At 39.1% G+C, this 16,516-nt stretch overlaps 1 protein-coding gene across 1 annotated transcript; it reads right to left on the reverse strand.

Annotated features, from left to right (window-relative positions):
* Positions 1-1,253: 1,253 nt before the first annotated feature.
* On the reverse strand, positions 1,254-6,309 carry LOC123664056. Its single transcript, XM_045598675.1, has 2 exons — positions 4,940-6,309; positions 1,254-1,311 (listed from the first exon to the last, which is right to left on the reverse strand). Exons 1-2 carry the CDS (start codon positions 5,889-5,891, stop codon positions 1,307-1,309), a joined length of 957 nt encoding a protein of 318 aa, XP_045454631.1. The 5' UTR covers positions 5,892-6,309; the 3' UTR covers positions 1,254-1,306.
* Between the last annotated feature and the right edge of the window lie 10,207 nt (positions 6,310-16,516).

Here is a 16,516-nt window from a genome sequence, read left to right on the forward strand (position 1 = left end):
CCCGATATAAATAGGCCTCCCCTACAGTAGACCACTCCATCCGCTCCTGCGCTCTCTGAATCCAGAGGCTTCCCGCTGTTTTCTTAAGGTCGTCAGTCCAACAATTTATATATGAAATTTAATATAAGGTTGAAAGTGTTAGTAAACTATCTGATAACCTCGATTGTAAAATAATCCAATCACCGTCAAATCTATATCCTAATGGGCTATGATTTAGTCTTCCCGCATTTCTATTAGCAGTCCTGCCATTGTTCAATTATCTTGTTAGTACCTAAACTGCAGTGTTCTGTATTGATTAAACAGTACTACAAGTAGAGTACACTTCCATAAATTCATTCATCAAAATCTAACTTTGACAATACAAGTATTTAATTCAAATTAAAGTAGTAAATTTCTGTCAGTTTAGTAAACAAATTTAAAATTATTTTCTTTAAATAGCATTTGATTCCAACTGTGCTAAGGCAGACGAGTAAGCCTCATTGTTTAGTACTCTAAACCAAATCGGTTAATTCTATAAACAATTGAACTGAAGCTGTTAATCACCAGATGCTTTGTTCCTTTATTTATTTTATGAAAGCTGAGATCCTCTCAATCTTAACGCTTTGTACATTCAGTTGTCGACTTAGTTAAGTAGAAATGTAATAAGACCACAAGACGACTATAGTATGCTTTTAGTTATCTAATACTATTAAATGAGCAATTCTTGTGTATATATATATATATATATATATATATATATATATATATATATATATATATATATGTGTATTCTTGTGTATATATATGTATGTATATATATATATATGTCGGATTCGGCCCAGACATCAGAAGGAAAACTCAGATAAGGTATTATACAAATTTATTGCAGTCGAACAATCGGTTATCTTAAATCTAGAAACACAGAAATGAAATATAATAAATTAAACAATTACAAAATATGACAGTGAGGGCGGTCACATAGGGCTGTACTGACTGTCAGAGACAGGGTTCCACGCACCCACCGCAATAAGGACAGTACTAATTATACAACGTTCCAACGTCCAATAACTGTGCAGTACTGACTGTCGAGAGACAGTGGTCCGTGCACCAAGACGCATCCGTTTGAAATGCGTGTCGACTCAAAAGCGCGGCTCCTTATAAAGGCGATCGCTTGGCGGGGAGAACCGTTACAATATTGGACTGTCGATAATGATGCGTCCGGTGCACGTTCCACTAGCGCCATCTAGCCGCCGTCTCTCAAAACTGTTAACTAAGGTGGCTGCCGTCACGGCCATTCTGATAAATCAGTCGTCCTCGAGTGTATTCATTAATCTAAAAAGATAAGAACTCATTAATTTCCATCGTCATCATCATTACATATCAATATGGCAAGTATGACTGGTCTAGGTTTACAATAGGAAAACCCCTACAGTTCAAACATGCTGGTCTAAATCGTCACCCACTAGAGCAGGTGAGATTCCTGCAGCGCATCACTGATCATCGCCATAGCAAGTTAACAGGCTGGTCTAAATCGTCACCCACTAAAGCAGGTGAGATTCCTTCAGCGCATCACAGATCATTACCATAGCAAATTAAATAGGCTGGTCTAAATCGTCACCCACTGAAGCAGGTGAGATTCCTTCAGCGCATCACAGATCATCTCCCACAATAGCAGAAGAGACTATTTTAATTGATCACTCTAAAGATTCTATTACAGCTTCGGAATTATCTACACTTAATGTTCTAGAGCTAAGAGATAAAGTTTCCTCAGAATCATTTGCACTTAAGGTGCGAGAGCTTACAGTAAGGGTTTCTTCAGAATCTGAGGTAACATTACTATTGCTTACAGACACAACAGGTATGTTGAACTCATTATCTGCCGTCACGGTTCGTTCATCATCATCATCACTATAATTTTCGTAAATTTGTAAATAACCTTCTTGCCCTTTAGGTACTTCCCTTAAATTTTCATGGGCAACTTTATAAATTCTGTTAGAACCGTTTATATGTCTAAGTTCATAACGGTCATTATCTAATACAGTGATTATTTTATAAGGTCCCTTAAATTTATTGTCCAACTTAGTTTGATGTCTTTCTTCGCATTTTACAAAAACAAACTGACCTACTGCAAAAGGTTGAATCCGAGCTTTTCTTTTATTAAATCGTATAGTGTCAGCATTAGCCACTTTTTGAATATTTTCTGATGCAGATGAACGAGCCGTTTCAACATTAATTACAGTGGGTTCAGAAGAACTAGGAGCTATCTTAGCTAGATTAAGTGAGGAACCTTGAATGCCAAACATCAGTTCTATAGGCGTAAAACCTGTGGTCCTGGAACGTGTACTATTAAGAGCAAGCTGAATCTCTCCTAGTTCATCCTTCCAAGCTTTATTAGTATTACATTCGACAATAGTAAAAATGTTCTTTAAAGTTTGCATGACCCTCTCAACCTGCCCGTTGGCTCTACTAGAACCAGTTGCTATTAAATGGAGCTCTATTCTATTATCGTTACAAAAGTTTTTAAACTCGTTGCAGTCATAACAACGTCCTCTATCTGCGATAATGCGCTTCGGAGCACCAAATAAGTTTACAGCATTTTTAATTGCTCTTACAGCGTATGAAGAACTTAAGGCCGGAGTATATTCAAGTAATACAAACTTTGTAAAGGCGTCTATTAAAACTGAGCAATATTCTTTTCTATCACTTTTTCCTGAAAGTTTTCCTGTTAGATCTAAATGAATTGTATGCCAAGGGACTGGATGTTTGGGGATTGGATGCAACTGCATTTGCTGTGCACCTGAAGGGCCTTTAGAGGTTTTACATACCACACAGCTATTAATAAACTTTTTTACAAATTTAGCCATATCAGGAAACCAATAAAATTCGTAAAGTTTGTCTAAAGTCTTGTCAAAACCTAAATGTTTTATTTCATTATGGACATGACTAATGAGGGACCAAACCAAAGAACGGGGCACAATAGGAAGCCAACTAGAAACTCCTCTACGTTCTATCTTTCTATACAGTATTCCTTGTCTTATATCATACGTATGCAATATCTCTTCAGGTAGTTGATTATTACGGACTTTTGATATTATTTCAGAAAGTTCCAAATCGCGTTCTTGTTCTACAATTAACCAACCTTTATCTAACTCAAGAAAATTTACCTTACGGGGTTCAGAATAATTAGTGTTTGCTAGATTTCGAGACAAGTAATCTGCATGGGCCATCTTGCGACCTTCTTTGTACACGATATCAAAATCGTAAGCCTGCAATATAGCCCACCAACGGTGAACCCTTGGAGTTAAATCACGCTTTGAGTGAGAAGCTTTAAGGGAGTTACAATCAGTGAATACAGTGAATTTTCGTCCATGTAAGTAATGACGAAAATGTTCGATTGCTTTTACTACTGCAAGGGTCTCTAACTCATAAGAGTGATAACGTGTCTCTGCATCTATGGTCTTCCTACTATAATAGGCTACTACATGAGGAGCATCATTATATTTTTGGATAAGAATTGCCCCATATCCCTCACTACTTGCATCGGTATGGAGTTCAATGGGCAGAGCAGGGTCAAAAACTTTTAAAACCGGTTCGGACGTTAAAATGTGGATAATTTTTTTGTGTATTTGGTCATGCTCTGGGGTCCACTTAACATTACCTTTTCCTTTGGTTAGGGGATACAAGGGCCGAATTATTTGGGAAAAGTTAGGAATAAACTGCCTAAAATACGTTGCCAGCCCTATGAGCTGCCTAACTTGAGTAACAGTTTTTGGAGTGGGGACATTAACTAAAGCTTGAATTTTTTTTGGATTCGGTCTAATTTCCCCAGCTGAAACTATATACCCAAGGTATTCGGTTTGAACTTTTAGAAATGAACACTTCTTTAAATTAAATGAGAACCCTGCATTGGACAGCGTTTTAAGTAATTTGTCTAAGCGGTTAAGCCCCTCATCAATATCCTTTGAAATTGAAAGTACATCATCCATAAAAACTAAAATCTTTTCATCATTCATGGGCTTTAAGGCAGTATTAATAGCCTTTTGAAAAATGGAAGGGGCATTGCGTAATCCAAAGGGCATAGTCAAATATTCAAACTGCCCTTTTGGGGTTACAAATGCAGTTTTTTCTATGGACTTTTCATGTACAAGTAGTTGGTGAAAACCAGATGCCATATCAATACTACTGAAATAATGAGCGCCATTAAGCTTGTCGATTTGTTCACTAATCAGAGGCAAAGGGTAATGAATTGGTTGAGTATTATTATTCAATTCTCTATAGTCAACACACATGCGTGTTCCACCGTTCTTTTTATCTACAAGAATGATAGGGCTCGCAAATGGGGATGAACTTTCTCTAATAATATTCGCCGCCAACAATTGCTCAATCGTCTCATCAACTACCTTAGACTCCTGAGGGGATAACCTATATGGTCTCCTATGTACTACTTTATGGGGATCTATCAAATCAATTTTCAACTGCCCGGTTTTAATTCTAGTTGTGGGAAAATTTTCAATAAAATTATCAGCATATTGCGTTAATATGTCAAAAAGTTTTACTCTATCAGATCCCGTCAGGTCGGTATTAATTGAATCAATGTCAAATATGGGTTTGGTTTTGGTACACACATTAGACTCCCTACATCGCTTAAATATTAAGCCGGTCTCGGAAATTTCAACTAAAATATCACGCGCAAGTATATCTCTACCTAATAAAATAGCGTCTCGTAGGCAATCATCCGGGACTACATGAAGAGTGACGCGAATCTCGACGCTCTGAATATTTATGTCACAAACGATTTGCTCTGTGCTACTAATGATACTCTTTCCAATACCAGTCATGTTGATAAGGTCATGCAATCTTTCGCCGATAACAAGGTGTGAAAAGCTTTTCTTAATTAAACTACACTCAGAACCGGAATCGAAAATAAAAGGAAATTTCATACCACTACAGTCCATAATACCTCGAACAATCTTCGAGCACGCGTTGACTTCTTTGCTTCCAGTAGCGACTTGTTCCTTCTTCGTATTGTCAATCCTTTTTGGGCAGGTGGAGACGACGTGGCCTGGCTCCCCGCAGACGTAGCAGGTAGGGTGTGGCTTCTGGTTGACACGTTTATCTTGTGGTTTGTTTCTGTCACGGCAATCAGCTCCACGATGCCCAATCCTGCCACATATGTTGCAGCTGCCTCGAAAGCTGAACGTGGCGCGAGGGCGTTTGACATCGTGGTCATTTAACTCTGACAATTCGGACTTTCTTTTCAAGGAAATACCCCGTAGTACTCGAAATAGGTGGGATTTATCATTTACAACAGTCGAGTTCAGTTCACGACGTATTTGAACATCGCACTGAGATAATACGGAAATGGCAAAGCCCGTCACAACCTTTTCAGATAAACTTGCATCCGGGATGTTTTCAATTAATTGCCAAAGTCGTAAACATGCTTGAGCGGGGGTCTCATTAGCGTTAATTTGAAATTTAAGGATACTGTCAAAGTGATCCTGAATCAGCATAGGACGAGAGAACTGAGCTTTTAAAGTCTCCTGTATATCTTCCCATTTATATTGACTGGAAGGTATTTTGGTCAATAACGTGGCTGCACGGCCTCGTAGACAATGGGTCAGCGTCATGATTAAATCTACGCCTTTCAAATTTTTACTACTAATTATGGCGTCTGACAGGCGACACCATCCCTCTATGTCAGAATTCGGGTCATCAGGATCAAACGGCACCAATACCGTGACAGGATGTGGTGGTGCATTGGAACGGGGCAGTAAAGCATCAGTTAATTTTGAAAGAAATGCTTCTAAACTATTTGAGGGTAGCGGAATATTTTCTTGCATATTTTGTGACGAGGTGTCAGACGTGGGCGGAAAATCCAATCCCACTTCTGATGTCGGATTCGGCCCAGACATCAGAAGGAAAACTCAGATAAGGTATTATACAAATTTATTGCAGTCGAACAATCGGTTATCTTAAATCTAGAAACACAGAAATGAAATATAATAAATTAAACAATTACAAAATATGACAGTGAGGGCGGTCACATAGGGCTGTACTGACTGTCAGAGACAGGGTTCCACGCACCCACCGCAATAAGGACAGTACTAATTATACAACGTTCCAACGTCCAATAACTGTGCAGTACTGACTGTCGAGAGACAGTGGTCCGTGCACCAAGACGCATCCGTTTGAAATGCGTGTCGACTCAAAAGCGCGGCTCCTTATAAAGGCGATCGCTTGGCGGGGAGAACCGTTACAATATTGGACTGTCGATAATGATGCGTCCGGTGCACGTTCCACTAGCGCCATCTAGCCGCCGTCTCTCAAAACTGTTAACTAAGGTGGCTGCCGTCATATATATATATATATATATATATATAATTTCGGAAACGGCTACAACGATTTTCATGAAATTTAGTATATAGGAGATTTCGGGGGCGACACATGCATAAATCCATCTAGCAAGGATTCATTTGCAGGTCGTTTATCATCATTTTTTTATATTTTTTATGTAATTTGTATTTAAATGTGATTTCCAAAAAACACGATTTACTAAAAATATCGAGCTATGCTCGGTCACCCAGGTACTATAATAAATATAATTAATAAATATATATCGTTTTTTATGTATTTATTTAAATATAATAAAAAAAAAACTATATATAAGCTATAAATGCTTATTTAAACTATTAGTAGTACTTCTATAATAATAAACAAAACAGCATATACGCTTGTATGTGTGTCAAACACATGGTAGTGTGTGTAATATTTTTTTTTATTGTTTTATATATTTTAATACATAATGTAAAAAAAATATATTAGCATTCTGCACTCCCTCACGTTGACCTTCCAGAAGAGCACAGCTAAATAGTACTGCTTTCAAGGAGTGTTGTGTTCCTGTAGTGAGTAAGGTGAGCTCCTGAAGGGGATCGGCGGTAGAGTCGGCAACGCGCTTGCGATACTTCTGTTGTTGCAGGCATGTATAGGATACAGCAAACGATTACCATCAGGTGATCAGTACGCTTGTTTGCCGACCTAGTTTTACAAAAAAAAAAATTAAAACATACTACTATTATAATTATTATTACTACGTACAGTCGCATAAGCAAAATCAATTAGTGACACATATAGAATATGGAGATATTTCCCGTTCCTGAAAATAGGTTGGTAGGAAATCTTAAGGCGATTACTCACGAGTGGGCGGTTTTCACAAACAATTTGCAGTACAGCTACTAGCGAGATACGTAGCCTTTATTGGGTCCTGTCTTGCATTCATATCCTACTGTTTGAACGAATCCACGTAACTGTTACGTCTCTCTTGAAATCGGCATTTAGTACAACTATAGAAGGTAGCTAATGTTAATTTAGTATTTACAAAAAACCGACTTCAATTAACATCGACAAGTAACAAAATGGGAACATTATCGATATAGGTAGTCAATAAAATACTCTGTACGATTGCATTTTTGTGTTACCGACACACTAGGGAATTATAAACATTTCTAAAAATTTCGATCTAACGGGTACATCGTTCTATAGCTTAATTGGCTAGAGCACCGACACGGTCAGTCGGAGATGCAGGTTCGATCCCCGCTGGAACGGTCGCTTTTTGATATGATATTAAAAAATAAAATACTCAATTAAATATGCGTTATTAGGGATAACATAAAAACTACTTGTTAGATCTCGTTCAAAATAAAAATGGGACCACATGTCCTGCTTTCGATTAAAGACGGATCATCAAAACTGCTACACCCAGTAATAAGTTATAAGGTAAGAAACATAAAAAGTACAGTCGAATAAAGAACCTTTTCGTTATTTTGGAGTATTTTAATAAGATATGTATTACAGAATACAATACGTCTATCTTGAAAGCAGTTTGATAACAATGGTATCATTGTGTACTTCTTGGTATATATGGCTTTCTTAAAAATATAGATATAATATGCCTAGATCTTAATAGTATAATAATATATATATATGTATATTAATAAAATTGTTGTATAATTTATTTCGAACATAGTTTCTTAAATAAATTGAACTTAGCAAAAGGCACGGAAGAAAATCTCTTAGTTTGTTTCTATGTCTGTTTTCGGCGATTCCTAAAACGTCAAACATAAAAGAGCAACACCTGGATAATGTCTGGGACTCAATTTCTGTCACTTTCATGGACTTTATTTTTATGATTAACAGATAATGTTATCACAACAATTACAAATTTGTAACTAGCTGACCACACAAACGTTGTTTTGTCATATATGTTATTAGCCCCCTTAATACCCCATCCCCCACATCTTTATAACTTAGAAGTATGAAAAATAGATATTAGCCGATTCTTAGATCTATTTATTTATTTTTATTTATTTATTCTTAATGTACACCAAAATACAGACACATATTAAGAAAGATACAATACAAGGTGTACAAAGGCGATCTTATCGCTAAATAGCGATTTCTTCCAGATAACCTTTAGGTACTGGACACGATACAGTAGCAGCGGTTAGAAGTGTGCACAAATTAAGGATGAAAGCCCGATCTACCCGATACGCACATAAAATTTCATAAAAATCGGTCCAGCCGTTTCGGAGGAGTATGGTAACTAGTATTGTGACACGAGAATTTTATATATAAGAACTAGCTGACCCCGAAAACGTTTATTTGCCATATATGTTATTAACTCCCTTGATGCCTTACAGGGGTATGAAAAATAGATGTTTGCCGATTTTCAGACCTACCCTTTATGCACACAAAATTTCATAAAAATCGGTCCTGCCGTTTCGGAGGAGTATTTTCACTAATATATGTTCAGGTTAATATATCGTGTATATGTTAATAAATCGTGTTATAAATATTTGAAAGAAGGAAACATGAAGAAATAGTATAAATATGTTAATTCCCTTTTGGAAAAGAAAGATAAAAAAAATATATAACCGACTTAAGTGAAATATTTTCAATGAAATTTATGTTATTATAACAATTATTCGAGAACGTACCTCAAGTTACAGTCTTGACCTACTTGACTTGGCTAGGTTCCACTAAGCTGAGCAACGTCTTCAGAACACTTCAATATTATAAGCTTGGTTCTACAGTAGAAATTTCCTATTGACCGAGCTAATTCAAAACAGCAAAAGTAGATTTTTAATTAAAATTATAGACAGTACAATAATACATATCAGAATATATTATTATTGTTATTATATTTAATATCACTAAAATTGCAAGTATTTTATAATAGTTTAATTAGCTATTTCGAGTTTAAAAAACATTTTTAGTGTTATTTATTTCAATACTGAAAATTAAAATATTTTTTTTTGAGTAGTGTAGTTTTTACGAGTACATAAAAATTCAACATTCACTTTACTCAAATTGGGGAAAATTTTTCAAGGATTCATCTATTGCTCTATCTGAAAGAAATAATAATTGTAAGCTTATAGGTATATCTACTGTGTATATATATATATATATATATATATATATATTATAATAGTCGTTCTTAATATGTTTTGCTACGGCGCGTTTGGGCGTTTGTGCTTGTGTACTGTGCGTGTTTCAGGACCCGTGAGTAAACCCATGTTCTGTTATCCTGTTGAGTGGGGAGATGTTTATTTCTTTTGTTTTATTTTTTGAATTTTAAAATAATCAAATACAGCAATTAACGTGCGTAACGTAACGTACATGTTTCGCAACCTCGAAGTCCGATAAAATTAATTCATGGAACCTTTTAAATGAGAGTCTCTAGAAACGTCCTCGTTTAAGGCGAGAGAAAATTATGCGCCACATTACCTATTCAAAAAGGTCTCCCAACAACAAAATAAAGCGGCTGGATCGATGGCGACGAAAATATAAATAATTTAATCGCTGCGGACCGTCTCGTATATAATATTGTGTGCTTAGCGAATATACCGTCCACAGTTATGCGATAAAAGTTGAATGAACAGGCATATTACATTTGAGCAAGCTAAGCAAGTTTCGCTTTTAGCAACACTAAAATTACAAAAAATGATGCATATAACTAAAAACAATATTTTACCAAAATCAACTCATATTTTTTATTTATTGTATTCAAAAATAATGTTTATTTCTTCGTTATGAACCTTGCTTATAACACAAGAGGTTTTTAATCGATTTAGGGGGCCTAACAGCTCTATTTTAAGCAAAGGCTTTGTTACTTTTGTTGATAAAGATTAACTATAAACCCCAATGGAATTACGCGGTTTATCTTTTACGTAAATAATCATTTTATAACTTATTACGAGAAATTATGTATGGCAACTTAAAACCAAAAATTTTCTAGCAATCATATAATATAAATTATCCCTTTAACTGGGGGTAATTCAGTAAGCTCTTAAATGGGAAGGGTTCGGTAATTATTTAGCTTCTATCTTTTATCATAATAACCTAGTATTTCGTGTTGGAAGGATAAGGGTGAGTAGTTACTATATAAATTTCAAATGGAGATATGCTATGATATACTTAGAAACTAAACTGTAAATCAATACCTTGTCGTCACTTCCATATAACCTTTACAGAAAAATATTGTTACTTCTCTTCGAATTTGTAACGATAGTTTAATATATACGGACTTAAACTATCATTAGTAAAGTGTATATCAGTGTAATCTTTTTGTGCTCTACATTGTAGTATATTTAGCAAATTAAAACAACATTATTAATGTACACGTTTTTTAAAACAAGTCTCTCCTGTATGGAACATTTTCTAAATTCAACACTACAATAGTTTGTAGAAAACAAAACTGCGACACTCATACTCTAAAGTAGGCAATTACAAATATTTTTATACATATGTTATTATTTTAGTTTATATATATATATATATATATATATATATATATATATATATATATATATATATATATATATAACATATTAGAAGTAATTTAAAGATTAAATTAAATTAACTAGCCGTATCTTTGACAGTGCCGTATCTTTTATTTTATTTTTATTGAATTGTTTTTGACAGTAAAAGTTTATAAATTTATAGATAGATAGCTTATAAAATTATAAATAGATAGATAGATATAAAATAGATAGAGAAATTTATACTGACTTTATTTAAATTTACCGGACTTCATCTTAACATAATTAAGTGTATATTGACATTAATAACGTGACGCAGCAGTTGGCGTTTACGACACTGATACGTGTGACATGCGGCTTAATTGCTAGATTTAATGTGTTAGTGTATCACAATAACATCACATATTCATAGGCTTCATAACACACCAAATACTCGTAGAACGTATTAACATTATTATTATTATTATTATACTACTGAATATCACTCCACCCGCCCAATACATAATAGATACATATATTATAATAACTACTTATATAAATAATATAGTAAATTTACTTATACTTACATATATAAATATAAGCGGGTGGAGGATTACGCCCCGGCAGGGAGATCAAACGGCAGGGGGTTAGGGCTGAAGGCTGAGAAACTGGCAGACAATCCTAGCCGAGTCAAGTAACACCGCCTTCTGCATCTTGGCTGCGAGCGAACCGTCCCGGATCCTCAGTTGCCTCAGATGGTGAGCGAGGCTAACCGGGATCAAACCGTTGGCAGATATTACTATAGGGATTATTTCAGCGGACCCCACACACCACATGTCGACAATCTCGTGCGCCAGATCCAGATATTTACGTTTTTTCTCAGTCTCGGCTTTCACGAGGTTCTCGTCATGCGAGACGGTGATGTCCACTAAAAATACCTTCGACCGTGCCTTGTCCATCACCACGATATCAGGCTTGTTCGCCAGTATCGTCCTGTTTGTGGCGATAGGCAGGTCCCAGTAGAGCCGGACTCCGTCGCGTTCGAGTACTGGCACCGGTGAGTATTGGTAATACGGCATCCTCTGTTCCAGGAGATCGTACATAAGAGCAAGCTCTCGGTGGAGAATCTTGGCCACTTGGTTGTGTCTGTGCAAGTACTCAGTATTAGCAAGCGCGGAACAACCCGAAAGCACATGCCTGAGTGACTCACCGGGATGACGACAGGCTCGACAGAAGTCGGGAGTGCCATCCTTCAGGACGTACTTTCGGTAGTTGTTCGTCTTGACTACCTGATCTTGTATTGCACAGACAAAACCTTCGGTTTCCCCAAAGAGGTCGCCGAATCGCAGCCACTGCACGGAGGCCTTACTGTCCACTTGAGGCGCGTGAAGCGCCTTGTATAACCGTCCATGCAGTTCCTTCTCCATCCATACGGTCTCCCGGTCAGAGGTGCTCGATACGACCGGTTTCTGCCAGTTCTCTTTGGCCAAGGCTAGGGGGGTTAGTCCTTTGTCACACATTGAAACGTCACCATGCAAAGCGCTGTCCCGTCTCGTTACAAAGTCGGCCCTGAGGCTGCACACCTCGCGGTTATGCATGGTCTTAGCGCTTAACATGCCTCGACCAGCACACTTCCGCGGGATGTACAGTCTCATAACCGACGACTTAGGGTGATGCACGCGATGGTGCGTCATAGTTGTGCGGACTCTTCTGTCCAGGGCGTCAAGTTCGGTCTGAGTCCATCTGAGTATGCCAAAGGTGTACAAGAGAGTGGGCATGACCGAGGCGTTATAGGCTCGGACCTTGTTGGCTCCTGGTAAATAGCTCCGAAGAACTTTTGTTAGCCGTCCAAAAAAGATTTCGCAAACTGCCTGTTTCATGTCCACTTCCTTCACCCCTATGCATTGTGATTATTATTATTATTATTTTTTTCTTTTCTCTTTTTCTCTTCTCTTGTTAAATAAGAGAAGGAAATAATCTGCCATACGGGCCTTAACTAAGTATGGCAAATGGTTCTACGTTAGAGGTGATTGTCGAGGCGGTCAGAAATTTTCGAGTGATATGGCAAGTGTTGAGAACTGTTGCTTTTTGTAAGGTGTATGTTAGATTGGTAGACATGTTTAGAATTTTCAAGCTGTTAGTAAGAGTTTTAGGTATGATTCCAGTTGCGGAGAGTACAATGTGAACAATATGAACAGTATCTGCATTCCACTGTGTTTTAATTTCTATTGCGAGGTCCTGGTACTTTGTTAGTTTGTTCGATATGGTTGTTTGAATATTGTGGGTGTTAGGTCTATTAGATAAACTGTTTTGTTTCGTTTGTCGTGAAGAGTAATATCTGGTCTGTTGTAATGCACTGTTCTGTCAGTTAATATAGTCCTGTCAAAGTAAATTTTGTAGTTTCTGCCTTCTAAAATTACATCCGGTTTGTATTTGTAGTATGGTTGTTTTTTGGCTATGAATTTGTAATTATATGCGAGTTCTTGGTGAATGATAGATGTTACTTGGTCATGTCTGTGTTTGTAGTCGGTCTGTACTATGCTTCTGCAGGAACTAGTTATATGTTGAATAGTTTCAGAGGCACTATTGCAATGTCTACATGAGTCACTAGTCTGATTAGGGTCTTTCAAAATATGTTATTATTATTTCACTGAATGTCACTCCGCCCGCCCAATACATAATAGATACATATATTATAATAACTACTTATATAAATAATATAGTAAATTTACTTATACTTACATATATAAATATAAGCGGGTGGAGGAATACGCCCCGGCAGGGAGATCAAACGGCCGGGGGTTAGGGCTGTAGGCTGAGAAACCGGCGGACAATCCTAGCCGAGTCAAGTAACACCGCCTTCTGCATCCTGGCTGCGAGCGAACCGTCCCGGATCCCCAGTTGCCTCAGATGGTGAGCGAGGCTAACCGGGATCAAACCGTTGGCAGATATTACGATAGGGATTATTTCAGCGGACCCCACACCCCACATGTCGACAATCTCGTGCGCCAGATCCAGATATTTACGTTTTTTCTCAGTCTCGGCTTTCACGAGGTTCTCGTCATGCGGGACGGTGATGTCCACTAAAAATACCCTCGACCGTGCCCTGTCCATCACCACGATATCAGGCTTGTTCGCCAGTATCGTCCTGTCTGTGGCGATAGGCAGGTCCCAGTAGAGCCGGACTCCGTCGCGTTCGAGTACTGGCACCGGTGAGTATTGGTAATACGGCATCCTCTGTTCCAGGAGACCGTACATAAGAGCAAGCTCTTGGTGGAGAATCTTGGCCACTTGGTTGTGTCTGTGCAAATACTCAGTATTAGCAAGCGCGGAACAACCCGAAAGCACATGCCTGAGTGACTCACCGGGATGACGACAGGCTCGACAGAAGTCGGGAGTGCCATCCTTCAGGACGTGCTTTCGGTAGTTGTTCGTCTTGACCACCTGATCTTGTATTGCACAGACAAAACCTTCGGTTTCCCCAAAGAGGTCGCCGAATCGCAGCCACTGCACGGAGGCCTTACTGTCCACTTGAGGCGCGTGAAGCGCCTTGTATAACCGTCCATGCAGTTCCTTCTCCATCCATACGGTCTCCCGGTCAGAGGTGCTCGATACGACCGGTTTCTGCCAGTTCTCTTTGGCCAAGGCTAGGGGGGTTAGTCCTTTGTCACACATTGAAACGTCACCATGCAAAGCGCTGTCCCGTCTCGTTACAAAGTCGGCCCTGAGGCTGCACACCTCGCGGTTATGCATGGTCTTAGCGCTTAACATGACTCGACCAGCACACTTCCGCGGGATGTACAGTCTCATAACCGACGACTTAGGGTGATGCACGCGATGGTGCGTCATAGTTGTGCGGACTCTTCTGTCCAGGGCGTCAAGTTCGGTCTGAGTCCATCTGAGTATGCCAAAGGTGTACAAGAGAGTGGGCATGACCCAAGCGTTATAGGCTCGGACCTTGTTGGCTCCAGACAAGTAGCTCCGAAGAACTTTTGTCAGCCGTCGAAAAAAGATTTCACAAACTGCCTGTTTCATGTCCACTTCCTTCACCCCTATGCATTGTGACATGCCCAGATACCGGTAAGATTCAGCTTCGGAAAGGGTCTTGAATGATGTTAATTCGAGGCTAAGCTGCGACGATTGAGTCACCTGACCCCTGTCCACATGCACGACCGCACACTTATCCACTCCAAGCTGCATCCTGATGGAACTGCTGAACTCCGTAGTGATTTTCAGCAGTTCCTGCAGGCGTGCAGCGTTAGGTGCCAGCAATTTGAGGTCGTCCATGTAGAGAAGGTGGGAGACTTTAGTACCTCCTCTCCGGAACTGAAAGCCTGTCCCCGAACGCTCCAGCAGGGTGCTTAGAGGGTTCATGGACAAGCAGAACCATAGTGGACTCAGGCAATCACCCTGGAAAATACCCCTCCGTATCCTGATTGGGTCATCCGCACCCGTCAGTCGCTCGCCCTGGAGACATAGGATCGTGCTCCATTGCCCCATACATACTCCGAGGAAGTCTCGAACTGCCTCGTCAATCTTGTACAGCTCGAGGACCCTCAGGAGCCATGAATGAGGTACCGAGTCGAAAGCCTTTTTGTAGTCGATCCAGGCGGCCGAAAAGTTCCGACGGTTGCGTCTGACAAGCTGGCCCGCCACGGAGTCGATGAGAAGGAGCTCCTTTGTACCGCGACCGCCTCCACGACATCCGTTCTGAGCTGCAGACAAGATATTAAACTCCCCAATATGTCGTGAGATCTTACAGCTCAGAACGGACGTCAGTGTCTTGTAGATGGAGGTCAGACACGTTATGGGGCGGTAGTTGGTGGGATCTGCGGTGTTGGTGGACTTTGGAGCTAAGTGAGTGATCCCGGTAGTGAAAAGGTTCGGGAGTGTCTTCCGATCTATTGCCTCTTGGTAATGTCGAGCCAAGGTCGCATGGCAGACCGAGAGCCCTTTCAGCCAGTAGTGATGCAGACCGTCGGCCCCCGGACTTTTCCAGTTCGGAGCCCGCCGGACCGCACCACTGACGTCCTCCGTAGAGATGGCGATTGGGTTCATCGGTTCGATTTTAGCACATGCATTATTATTATTATTATTATTATTTTGGTTAGAGTGTAATAAAGTTTGTTATCAACATTATCAGGGCCCGATTTAAACTTAATGCCGCTCCTGGGCACCATAAAAAATCCGCCCTAATACTGGAATTTTACTTAAACTTATGCTTATATGTGCTGTGTGGCTACGGCACTAAAGAATTTAGCCACCCCCTTTCTTCCCGTGGGTGTCGTAAGAGGCGACTAAGGGATAACACAGTTCCGCTACCACCTTGGAACTTAAGAAGCCGACCGATGGCGGGATAACCATCCAACTGCTGGCTTTGAAATACACAGGCCGAAGACGGGCAGCAGCGTCTTCGGTGCGACAAAGCCAGTACTGCGGTCACCAACCCGCCTGCCCAGCGTGGTGACTATGGGCAAAACACATGAGTTCACGTTATTTTTGGCGTAAACTTGTGGAGGCCTATGTCCAGCAGTGGACGGTATAGGCTGTAATGATTATAGTTTATATATTTTATCTTTCAAAATTAAAGTAACTAATTAATTGCAGAAACTTTATTATAAATTATTTATTCCAAAAACATAAATAAATATTTTTTAAGTTAAAGAAAGATATAAGAATATTAAAGATGTTTTTTTAGTTAAAAAGCATCTTACTTGTTTTTTACGCTAGAGAATTAAAAA

This window comes from Melitaea cinxia, chromosome 21, assembly GCF_905220565.1.
Source record: "Melitaea cinxia chromosome 21, ilMelCinx1.1, whole genome shotgun sequence".
In the NCBI taxonomy this organism is placed as follows: Eukaryota; Metazoa; Arthropoda; class Insecta; order Lepidoptera; family Nymphalidae; genus Melitaea; species Melitaea cinxia.

Bases quoted from the DNA above. Each gene is read 5' to 3' on its own strand.
- LOC123664056 (XM_045598675.1), bottom strand. From the start codon at position 5,891: ATGTCTGGGCCGAATCCGACATCAGAAGTGGGATTGGATTTTCCGCCC.